Source organism: Chiloscyllium punctatum, chromosome 5, assembly GCF_047496795.1.
Source record: "Chiloscyllium punctatum isolate Juve2018m chromosome 5, sChiPun1.3, whole genome shotgun sequence".
Lineage (NCBI taxonomy): Eukaryota > Metazoa > Chordata > Chondrichthyes > Orectolobiformes > Hemiscylliidae > Chiloscyllium > Chiloscyllium punctatum.
In genome coordinates this window covers 6,936,737-6,949,510 of record NC_092743.1, presented here as the reverse complement: position 1 = coordinate 6,949,510, position 12,774 = coordinate 6,936,737, and the positions used below count along the sequence as shown (strand labels likewise).

Genomic DNA, 12,774 nt, shown 5'->3' with positions numbered 1-12,774 from the left:
ACTACGGGCAATTTAGCATGGCCAATTCACTTAATGTGCACATCTTTGGACTGTGGGAGGAAACCAGAGCACCCGGAGAAAACCCTCACAGACGTGGGGAGAATGTGCAAACTCCACACAGACAGTCATCTGAGGCTGGAATTGAACCTGGGTCTCTGGCGCTGTGAGGCAGCAGTGTTAACTGCTGAGCCACTGTGCTGCCCCTAAATTTAGTGATGTTGGTAAACGTAGACCATGAGCATTTATGATAACTCAAAAACAAACAGGACGCGTGAGGAACCAAGAAGATTTGGTAGTATCTGTTGACACTAAAACAAAGTTAACATTGTGTCCAATATGGCTCTTCTTCAGTGCTTCCAGTATTTTGCATTTCAGATTTCCAACATCTGCAGTACTTTACTTTTATTACCTGGGATAACTCCCTAGCTCTACTTTGAAATAGAGTCAGAGATGTACAGCATGGAAACAGATCCTTTGGTCCAACCCGTCCATGCCGACCAGATATCCCAACCCAATCTAGTCCCACCTGCCAGCACCCAGCCCATATCCCTCCAAACCCTTCCTATTCATATCCCCATCCTTACTCGAAGATTATGCAGGTTCTAGAATCTCTCGTAAAGGTAGAGAATCTCAAAGCATCTATCCTGTCAAGCCCCCAATGAAACTTTACATTTTAATATCACCTCCCTTCTTCTAAGCTCCAGTGAAAAAAGGACCAACCCACTCGACTTTGCCTCCATACCTAGGATAAACCTAGAGAACATTATCTGGACTGGGTCAATACCAGCATATCTTTCTTCAGATAAGGGTATCAAAACTGTTCACAGTAATGTAGGTGTGGTCCAACTAGTGCCTTGTATCATTTCAGCATTTCTCTACTTTAATATTCCAGTCCCCTTGAAATAAAGACTAACAATCCATTTGCCTTTCCTTGTGACCTGCTAAACTTGAATGCTAGCTTTTTGAGATTCATTCACAGGGTTTCCCAAATCCCTGTGAGATGCAGGTCTCTGCATTCTTTCTCCACTTAAAACATTCAACTCCTTTATTCTCATGCCAAAGTGCATAATCTCACATTATATTCTATCTGTCAAGTTTTTGCCCCTCACTTAACCTGTCTATATCCCTCTGGAGACTTTGTGCCATTCTCACTATTTGCCTTCCCATCGATTTTTGCATCATATACTCTTGACACATCTATTCAAGGCACTAGATGGGGCTTTGGTTTAAAGTTTCACTGGAAAAATAGCATAATTGATGAGGCAGCACTCCTCAGGAGCGTGCTCATTCCTTCAGCTAGGATGCAAGGTTTATGATCAACTAATATATATTTTAATGTTTGAATTTGGATTTTGAACTAGTGGTATTCTGTTTTGTTCTGTGTATGAAGGAGTGCAATGATTAACTTGTCAGTCTGGTTGAAGCTTTCTTTGTTAAAACATAAACTGAGAGAATAAGTTCCTAAAGCACATTTTGGAATGTCTTTGCTTCCATTTTACTATTTGCCTTGTTTACTGGAGAAAACTCTACCAATGCAAAGTGCTGGAGAAAAATCAGTAGGTATAGGAGCATCAATGGACAGAAAAAGAGAGTTTACATTCAGTCTGATATGAACAGAGCTCTGAAGAGTCACACTGAATTCAAAATTTTAACTTTGTGTCTTTTTCTACTGACACTGCCAGACTTGCTGAGTTTTGCTGGCCTTTATTATTTCAGATTAAGCTTCTGTAGTATTTTACTTTATTAGAATAAACAGTTAAATGTGTTACGCTTTCAGAAAAATTCAGGATTCTTCAAACTTGGTTTAGGGAAAACAGCCATAAGTTGGAAAACATATTGACCACAGTCACAGAAGTCCTGGTGGATTTTAAAATGTGTAAATCAGTTTTACCCGAAGGAAGGAAATGGTTTCGAACCGTTATGATATAGATTGCCTTACCGTAATAGATTTAATTTGAAAGTTCCAGATCAGAAGTGTTTGGCTAGAACCCTGAAGGGTTTATTCCAAGAAAAGAAAATTGAAGTGGAGTTGTGTGAAAACTCAAGGAAAAAGGCTTTTAATGGACTAAACCAGACCACTCAAACATTCTTAAGCAGGCAGCTCAGACCAAAACTTTGCAATTTGTTTTGCTAAGTGTACAGTGAAAATTACCTGGATTAAGTTAGCTAGGTTGACTCCTACATTTTAAAACAGACAACTTTTAACAAAATTATACAATGAAACACAAAGAACAGAATGAAGAACTCAGGCTACCCAACTAGACTTCAATATGTTGTTCCAAATATAGACAACAGTCCCAATAAGCAAACTGCCTTTAAAGCCAAGTATAAATGGAACACATGCTTACAGGTTGAAGTTGAAGGGCAGAAATAGAGAGTGAGAGTGTTTACACACAGCTCCCAGTTAATCTTCCAACCAGCTCAAGACTGAACTAAAACTGCTCAGCTCAGCTAGAGAGCTGACTACTGCCCTTTCTTTTTACATGTCCACTTTGGCCTGAAGTCTCATCTGTTTACATATAAACAAAAGGCCTCTTAAAATCCTTTTCATCTCTGTACCAAACCAGACTGATCGGAGCCCGGTCTGGTTTATTACCCCACTGAAAAAAAAATCAAGAACAGAGTCTCCTTGAGCCAAGGAACAGCTTTTAGATTAAAAAAAGGGACTAGCTTTGTGACAGACCATTAAGCTCTCAAGATCAGGAATTTTAAAAAAAGTTAGTCAAGTCAAACTCTGCAGATGTATTAGAGAAGGGAACACTCTCTGGAGTTTGAATACTGTAAATGGGTGCTGTTCGGACAGATCAAATATTGTCTTTTACCATGTGTGTCAAAATCATTACAAGTGCAAGTAGCATCTCTTCTTTTGCATATTAAACTTGTATTTTGTTGTTAAAGCCAAATCTGCAATATTGCATGCTGTTGTTTCACTGAAAGATCACTTCGACAAAAAAAATCAAAATCTGATCTATAACATCAGCATGGGATCCAACTTGCCCAGTAAAAACTATCAGTTGGGACCATAACACAGCTTTGATTCTGTGCTTTAGTCTCAGGAGCACACCTCAGATTAGATTACCTACAGTGTGGAAACAGGCCCTTCGGCCCAACACATCCACACTTACCCTCCAAAGACCCATTCCCCTACCTATATATTTACCCCTGACTAATGCACCTAACACTATGGGCAATTTAGAATGGCCAATTCACCTAATTGTGGGAGGAAACCCATGCAGACACTGAAACTCCACACACACTGTCCCCTCCGAGGTAGGGATTGAACCGGGGTCCCTGGGAGCAGTGTGGTGCCCCAGCTACCTGAACCCACAATCCTCTGATGCTAACTTTGAAGCTGAAGATCGCTGGGGTTTAAAGTAGAAAAAGGGAGGTTGCGCCCACACCATTTGAGCCTTGTCACTCTAGGTACTCAAGAAGGACTGGAGAAAACATGATTCCCTAATTTACTATTCTTGTATGTTTGCACGTTATTGACTAGGATGTTCAAACATAGCTTTACAAATTCTTGACTCAAATTTGCTGTTTGGTCATTTTTAAATGAATCAGGAGGTTGACATCAGCACAGTCAAGAGTTTAAAGGCAATCCTGTCAGGTGCCTATGAACTATAATTTGGAGAATTCTAAAGTCTAGATTAAACTTTGACATTCAAAGTTTGTCTATCCTTTGATGTAATCCCTGGGACATGAATTCACATCATCACAAAAGCATTCACACAGATACTTGCTACACTTAAACAATGGTCACGTGGTACTGGCGGAGACCCATTCTGCCTTGCTGCACAATTAATTGTGTGAAATTAAAAGTGTAGATCCATCATACATGCTTCGCCATACAAAAGTGGTTATTCCATGCGACTCGCTCTCAGTTTTTGCCCAGATATTTCAATTACCTGAACATTGTGCCTCCAGCTTCTTTTTTTAGTATTTGACCAGGTGAGGCTCGTATTAGAACATTTGTTGGATTTTTGTTAACTTGAGAGAGCGTTACTTTTGTGACCAATGTTGCAGCACCTGATTACAGAAAGGAAAGTTTATTATTGTTTGTTGTTTTAAGCAGATAACAGTTTTCAAACAGAACTTATGCAGGACAAATTCTCAGCCCATTTCTTTGCTTGTTTATCTTCGCACTTTATAGAGAAACAATGATATCCTGAACTTCGGAGGTTTCTTCTTATGAGGCAATCTAGAGTGAGACTATTTAAAACTGAGATGGGGATGAATTACTTCGCTCGCAGGACCACGTTTATAAAATCATGAGGGGCATAGATAAGATGAATAGCAAAGGTCTTTTCCCTAGGGTGGGGCGTTCAAAACTAGGGAGCATAGATTTAAAGTGAGAGGAGAAACATTTTAAAGAGAATAAAGGAGCAATTTTGTCCACACAACAGGGTGGTGGAATGAACTGTCAGAGGAAATGGTAGATGCAGGTACAGTTACAACACTGAAAAGACATTTCGACAGGTACATCGATGGGCAAAGTTTGGAGGGTTCTGGGCCAAATGCAGACCAGTGGGACTAGTTTAGTTTAGGAAATTTGGTCAGCATGGATGAGTTGGACCGAAGGGTCTATTTCTGTGTTGTAAGACTCTATGAATTTGTGGGATGTACTACCAGAGTGCAATAAACATCAGGTCATTGAGAAAATTTGAGGAGGAGATAGACAGACATATTTTGAAGGAGCAATTGACTGAGGGGCTGTGGAGAGTGGGCAGAACAATGGAGTTAAGATCAAGATGAGATCAGCCACAATCAGGATGACAGCTGGCACGAAGGGCTGAATTGGCTGCTCCTAGCTCTTGCATAGGTGGGACTTGAACCGAGACTTTCAGGTTTGTACCATAGGAAACAGCAGTGAATTGCAAACATGAATATTATAGAAATAGCAAACAACCAAGGTGCTCAATGCTGTTGAAAGCTTAAGCAAGAGACACTTGGTCTTTACATGGACTTAGGGGAGAAGAACTTCTTGGTAGGAGTGGGGAGCTCAGTTTAACCTTAGCAAAAAGTTAGTGCCTTCAACATGGTAGCATTTCCTCAGTACTCACATTGGGAGAACTGACTTCAATCCTGTACTCAAGTATTTGGTGCAGGATTTGAATCCACAATCTTTCACTCACGGATTACAGTGCTAATCAATAGGCTAGAACCGGAACAAAACAGGACAAAGTTGGTGCAATGCTGGAGATGGTGCAGAAATGCACCAAAGTAGTAACATGAATAATTTCGTCAGGGTAGTGCCCTAAGCCCAACTATCTTCATCTGCCTCAAGGACCTTCCCTCCATCATAAGGGCAGAGGTCAGGGTGTTAACTGATGCTTGCATTATGTTCAGCACCATTCACGATGACTCAGCTACTGAAGCAGGTCATGTGCAAATAGAAGATCTGGACAATATCCAGCTACAGTGTATACCATCTACAAGATGCACTGCAGAAATTCAAAGCTCCTCAGACTGCACCTTCCAAACCCAGGAGCACTTCCAGCTAGAAGGACAAAGACAGCAAATACATGGAAATGTCAATCGCAGGTTCCCCTCTAAGCGTCTCACATCCTGACTTGGAAATAGATCACCATTCCTTCTGTGTCACTGGTCAAAATCTTGGAATTTCCTCATTGGAGGGTATTGTGGGTTAGCTCACAGTAGCTGGACTGCAGAGGTTCAAGGTGACAGCTCACCACTACCTTCTCAAGGGCAACTAGGGACGGGCAGAAATGCTGGCCATCCAGCCGCACCCACATCCCACAAAAGTGAATAAAGATAATTAGCTTTTATTTGTCAGAGCTCACCATGTTGTAACATCATTAACAATATTTTATATTCTATTAAATAGCTTGATCGCAAAATCAAAAGCAAAATACTGCAGATGCTGGACATCAGAAATAAAAACTAAGTGCTGGAGAAAGTCAGCAGTTCTAGCAGCATCGGTGGAGAGAGAAAGTAAGTTAATGTTGAGTCCAGGATGACTCTTTTTGCATTACTTCCGGAAGTGTGGTTCCCTGAAATGGATCAGTACACCAATTACAGCCAAAACAGTACTTTAGGAAGATTCAGCATAATGGCTTTGATGGTTTAACAAAATTAATGAATTTCAGGTTGAGCCAAAACCTGCTTGTCATGTGACTTTTGTTCTTGTAATTTCAGGATCCAAGAGATACTAACGAGCAAGGGAATAAATCCTTGTGCAAGCTTGCAATGATAATCATTCACCTCAAACCGATCCACTAAATTTCCTCTGCATTCGCTCAAATCCTCAGAAAGCAAGTGCAGCAATCTCATTGGGATGTAACACTTTAACCATTACAAAGTCACTATCATTATGATTCTCTTGATGGTCTCATTTCTAAAGAATTATCAAAGTACTGAAGAAATAGCTGGACCTGTTGGTTTATAAGATCATTGGAAGGACACTTCGAACCAGTTAGTTTAGGATATGATGTGGAGGAGCTGGTGTTGGAATGGGGTGGACAAAGTTCAACGTCTCACAAGACCAGGTTATAAACCAACTGGTTTATTTGGGTGCACCAGCTTTCGAAGTGCTATTCCTTCATCAGGTATCTGTGAAGGAGCAGCACTCAAAAAACTAGTGCTTCCAAATAAACCTGCTGGACTATAACCTTTAAGTAAGTAAATGAGTAAAGCTGTCAGTGTTCTGCCTATTTGATACTGTTTTGGAGTTCAGTTGGGATGTAAAGATAAAGTTTCCCTAGTCCTGCCAGACCATAAGACTGCTCTTCTATTAGACACAACTGGTGGAGGTTGAACCTGAGGGTCACCACAGCTCAAGTGAGGGAGGACTTTGACAAGCAGAGTTCTCAAGGTAACCTCAGCTGAGCACATACTGTTAAGCACCAGTCTGCATCACAAGCAGATGTCCAGCCATCTGAGCTAACCAATCCCTCAACTGGGATGTAGAGGGTGAAAAGCTCAGACTCCCACCTCAGCCTTTGCCACTTTTCTAATTCTAGGTAGGGCAAAGAGCAGGCATGTGCAAAGTAAATCAAATAGATGTTATGACTCATGGAGTAGTGGCATTAGACAGTGCATGCATCAAAACTTGGTCATATCTATGCATGCTCATAGACCACCAACCTTTCTTGATAATATTTTGCTCCTCTACTCTTTTGGAATCAGGAACAAATGCAAAAGGATACAGTAAATGCCAATTTTGCTCCATTATCTTCTCACAGCAATTTGACAGAGATCAGCATCTACAAGGAGACTAAACTCAACACTCTACAGGACATGAAACCACAAGTCAGTGCTTTAATCATGGAACAACCAATTAGCCTTCAGTTTATTCCCTCACATTCGAAAGCATATCACACTGAGCTAACAGCAGCAAGCAGAAACAGTGCTGTGCATTCAGGTGAAGAATAAAGACACTATCTCCAATCAACATTATGCTTTCATTTCATAAGTGGAAACTCTTTACAAAATGTCCTTACCTGCTTTAGTTTCTTTGGCCTGATTTTGAGATACGGGGACAATGATATGGTTTGGGGGTTTTTGCAAACTCACTGTCTGGGTCTTTGGCAGGGGGCTTGCTTGTGACTTTATTACTACTCCAGACTGTTGGACAACCTGCAAATGAAGCAAATCACAGCAATTAGCTAGTAGTCAAATCTGGTCGGACTGCTGTACAGAAAATTTCTTTTTCAATAAAACTCTGCTGTTTAAATTTTGTAAAAACGATATAGGAACAGAATAGTCTCTCACGATAATCATATCTTTTCACGAATGAAAGTACATTTCTTCACGAGTTCATGTTTTGCTGGACAGTACACTTGTGCAAAAACTAAAAGTCTCAAATTACTACACAAAAGGATAGCATCACATGTAGCCATTTTCTCAGTCAGAAAAACTAACATCACAAAAATTCCAAAAGTAAATGGTATTCATATATGACTGTATTGTGGTCGTTCCTTACCACCTGTGGCGACGGCAGAGTCTGTAAGACTTTTGCCGGCTGTGAAGCACTCATTACTGTGACACTCTTTGATGCCTGCCCTGGGCTGATTTGTTTTGACCCTCCAGACGAAGCCGCAATGGGAGCAGCTGGAGTTGCAGGTTTCTGTAGGCACTGTTGAATGAAAGCCTGAGAATTCGGCATCAACTTCCGCAAGTCTGGTAAACTTCGCTGGGGAAAATGTAAAACACAAACATATTCAGAAATTGCTTTATTTGAAAGGAATCATTACAGAATCTTTAGAGTGACCCAAGAGTTACAATGCTGAAAGAACTTGTTTTAAACTAAATTATCTTCTTTAAAGAATCTTTAATGTATCCTCTCTTCACCCACGTCAGAGGAACTGAACCAACTTCCCACATCTTTACAAATATAGAAACTTCATGGTTACTCATATTGTTCAATTAGATGACCAAACACAATGAGTTTGAGATGGCAGATGGAGCAGCTCATTGCCGGTGCTTTTTAAATTTTATTACAGCTTTCTAACACCTTCACATCCGTTTTTCCAACACGACAATTAAACAAAGGTAAAAGGTGGGAGCCTCACCTTGCAAAAAGCACCAGATCTCAAGGCTAGAAATCTTGTTGGTGGGTGCTGCTTCCATAACTAATTGTCACATGGTGCAAGTAAACGCTGAGCTGGATTGAAGTGAAATATCTGGAAGGGTCCGCTTCTGAAACAGCTTCCAGTTAAGTCATTCAATATCAAAAAGGAGGAAGGCCAATGTTGCTGTTCCACACAGGCCTTCTCCAACCACTTCATTTCACCTGACCAATATATATCCTTCTATTCCTTTTTCCTTCCTGGACTGATCCAACTGCCTCAGAATGCATCTTCACCAGTCACCTTAACTGCTGCTTGAGGTATGATTGCAATATCTACATTCACAGCAGTCTGTTCATCCTGAATTCTGTTTTACTAGATATCTTCTTATTTTTAGCATGGTGATATGGCATAGCATGTGGGCACCAATGGCAAGCTACTGTCCATCCCTAACTGTTCTTCGACTGAGTGGCTTGTTGGGGTCATTCCAGGTGGCAGTTAAAAGACAACCAGACTGCTATGGTTAAATGCAAATCAGATCAGGTAAGAACGCCCTTCACTATAAAAGGATATTACTGACCTAAACAGATATTTATGCCAATTGACAGGGTTTCATGGTCACAATTAATGCTTTTAATTCCCTTCCTTAAAATTGAATGCAATATTTTCAAATCTGCTTTGGTGGAGTTCAAACTTATTCTTCTAGAACATTGGCCTACAGTTCTTGATTGCTAGTCCTGTGACATTTACACATTTTCTGTACAATTATATTCAGACCGTACTACAGCAGGATGTTAAGCCACTGGGATTGTGCTGGCTGTTCGACATGTCAAGTGAACCCTGCCATTTTTCACAAAACAAGTATTTATCCAATTCTCTTTGGAAAAGGACAGAAAACAACGCAAAACAGAGTTACAACCACCTAGGACATGGTGTCTCGAAGGGTGGTGGACACAGGTTCAATACTAACTTTCAGAAGTGGAACGGAACACGTGATTGAAAAAGAAACATTCAGGGCTCTGGAGACAAAATGAGAATACCCAGCAACAACTTCCAAGGAGTTTACACAGCAACAACAAACCAAATGGCCGCCTCCTGTTCTAACCCTTTCTGCCTGTCGCTTATCTTTTTTTGAAAATATACCCATGGTGCTTGAGTTAACTCCTTCACAGAGGAACAAATTTCTTATTCATTTTACTCAGCAATGAGGTTTCTTCCAAATTCCTACTGGATTTATTAAATAACTATCTTATATTTAATAACCCTAGTCACACCACATTAGCAAACAGGGATGTCAATGTCCCAAATCTAAACTGTCATGTGATCTACAAGGTACATACCCCGATGACAGCAATGCCAATGATACGCAAAATACACGAAACTCAGAAAAAAGCAGCCCTTTTCATTGGCAGAACATCTGGCACCTTCAACTCGCACTCATCACCAACATGCAGCAACAGTACAGCGTACCACCTACAAAATGCTCTGCAGCAACTCCCCAAGGCATTAAAGGATATTTGTACAGTGCTATGAAGGATGGATTTTGGCCTAGCAACACTGGAGAACAGCTATTTGCACAGGGCAAAGTTTGAAGAAAAGGCGGTCCTATGTACCTGGTGCCGGCGTCTGTCCAAATAGTAGGGGTCATGGGCTTAATAGAGCATTCCAAGCCCGAGACCTCTACCACTTAAACAAGAGCACGAGATGTATGGGACCACCTTTCCTTCAAACCTCGCCCTGTGCAAATAGCTGCTCCTCACTGTTGCAGAGCCAAAATCCTTTCTTCATTAACAGCACTGTGCAGATACCCTCGCTGCTCTGATTGCAGCAGTTCAAGTAGCAACTTTCGAAGGCAATTACAAATGGGCAATAAACAATCGCCTCGCAGCGACATCTACTTCACAAGAAACCCAACCATTAAGGCCCCAATCAGGTCATTGTTAAGCCAGTTGTTGTTAGTGAATGTTGCTGTGCATTAACTGGCCAATGCTTAAACAGTGACTGCACTACAAATGCAAATTCATAGAATTCCTAGTCCAGCAAGTCCACACCGACTCTCCAAAGAGTATCCCACCCAGACGCATTCCCCTATTATCCTGTATCTACCCCTGACTAATTCACCTAACCTACATATCCCTGGACACTATGGACAATTTAGCATGGCCAGTTCGCCTAACCTGCACGTTTTTGGTTTGTGGGAGGAAACCAGAGCACCCGGAGGAAACCCACACAGACACCGGGAGAATGTGTAAACTCCACACAAACAGTCACCCGAGTCGAGAATCGAATCCAGGTCCCTGGCACCGTGAGGCAGCAGTGCTAACCAGTGAACCACTGTGCCACCCCATCTTTATAAATATGAGGTCATCTCCTAGTCAAGTCCATTGCGAGAACGTAACCAGAGCTAAAAGAATTAAAATATAAGGAGACCAGAAATTTGATATTCCACAAATGCAGAACCTTTACTGGGTGATTCTATTGAGATTTCTTTCCCAGTTTTCGAAAGGAATGATTAGCAGTTCAGAAAAATTTTATTCAACTGATTTCTGGGCAGAAGGAATTATCTTCTGAACAAAGGTTGGGTCTAGATTAGAGCATAGAAGAACGAGATGATCATATTGAAACATGCAACTCTGAGGGGGATTGACAGGGGAGATTCCAAGGTGGGGTCCCCCCCCTGCCAAGAGGCAGTCTGGAACTGAAGAGCACAATTTAAAATCAAGGCTATTCCATTTAAGAGGGAGATGGGGAGATCAGTCAGTGGAAATTTCTTTCCCCATACAGCTATGGAGGCTGGATCATTTGAGGACAAGTTAGGATGGACTTTGGATTGACAAGGGAATCAAGGGTTATGTGGAAGATAGGAAAATGGAGTTATGGCCACAGTCAGATAACCCAGAATCGCTCAATGACAAAAGAAAGCTTGGGAGCGCAACTGACCCACTCCTGTTCCAAATTCCTGTGCACACTTGATATAGAGACGCATATCCATTGTAGGAGAACCTAGGTCAATGCAACACAACAATCTCGTGAGAATCCTCTCACTCAAGACTACAGCTAGGATACACCTCTTACAAAGAATAGTAAAGATGAAGATCTCACCCCCACAAAAGAAAATAGATGCCAGTTCAATTAATTTTAAATCAGATCAATAGATCTTGTGGGCCTAGGCTACTAATGCTCTTTGTGAGTAAACGTAGAGTTCAGATAAAGAATATCCACGAACTCATCTCACATGGAACAGATTCAAGAGGCTGAATGAACTGTTCCTGCCACTCTGGCCCCATCTGGATAAGTTTCCCAAAAACATTCCAAAAAAATTTAAAGGAAGGATTAACGCCACTTACTAAAAGCTACTACATGTGGAGTGAGTCAACGCTAAAAATATAGACACTAATTACCTTCTTTTACATTTCTTATCTCTCCTAATCATATGTTCATACTTCAATAATGTTTCTAACTGAGATGCAATGTTAGAGATTTTCTTCCAATTCTTCATTTTCACACCTACAACATTTAAGTAGATAGCCTGCATCAAAAAGCAGGAACAGGATCCAGGAACGGTAAAGAACTCACTTAAGCTACAGCAAAACAAATGCTCGCTGTTAACGTGATGTAATGCTGGACTTGTACCACTGACTTTTCTCAGTGAGCTGTGGAAACAGTGCTCTCTACTGCCACTGAATAGGAACTGAGACACTATTCATTTGAAACAAAAAGTAGGCAAAGAACAAAGGTCGAGGAGGTTGGGTCGAAATTGATTGGAGTTTACATGATAGACAGATGATCATATTGAAAAATATAACATTCGGAGGGGGTCTGACAGGGTGGGTGCTGAGAGGAATTTCCCTCCAGGAAGTAGTCTAGATTGGCAAGCTGAATTTTAAGATAAAGGAGTATCCCATTGAAGATGGAAACGTAGGGTGGTCAGTCAGTGGAATGCTCTCTGGCTCTGTCTCTGCTAGCCTTTCCAACATCATGACCTCCTCCACTCCCCTCTGATGGTTGAACCCCTACCCACTCAAGTATTCACAGATTAGCAATGACTCTCTTGAGCTAATAGTATGGTTAAGATGGTCAAACCTCGACATTGTGTTAAACAAATTTGAATTTAGTTTCCATTGCTCCTCCTCCCCCCTCAAAAGCAACCATGAAGCCATCAGGTTGTTCTTCAAAACGACAACTGTTCCAGCAATTTCCTTTAGCTAACTATGCAGGTGCATCCAAAAACAAAGCCTGCAGT

The 12,774-nt window shown here is 41.2% G+C and overlaps 1 protein-coding gene across 3 annotated transcripts in view; it reads right to left on the bottom strand.

Annotated features, from left to right (window-relative positions):
- LOC140476855 (transcription initiation factor TFIID subunit 4-like) overlaps positions 1–12,774 on the bottom strand; it is a 136,196-nt gene that overhangs the window by 104,753 nt on the left and 18,669 nt on the right. For all 3 annotated transcript variants that reach the window (XR_011960613.1, XM_072569716.1, XM_072569717.1), the window contains exons 7-9: positions 7,946–8,155; positions 7,464–7,599; positions 3,909–4,029 (exon numbers count right to left, since the gene is read on the bottom strand). Coding sequence is in view for 2 of the 3 variants with exons in the window: in XM_072569716.1 (XP_072425817.1) it covers positions 3,909–4,029; positions 7,464–7,599; positions 7,946–8,155 (467 nt within the window). In the remaining variant the exon portion in view is untranslated. The remainder of the gene's footprint in view (positions 1–3,908; positions 4,030–7,463; positions 7,600–7,945; positions 8,156–12,774) is intronic.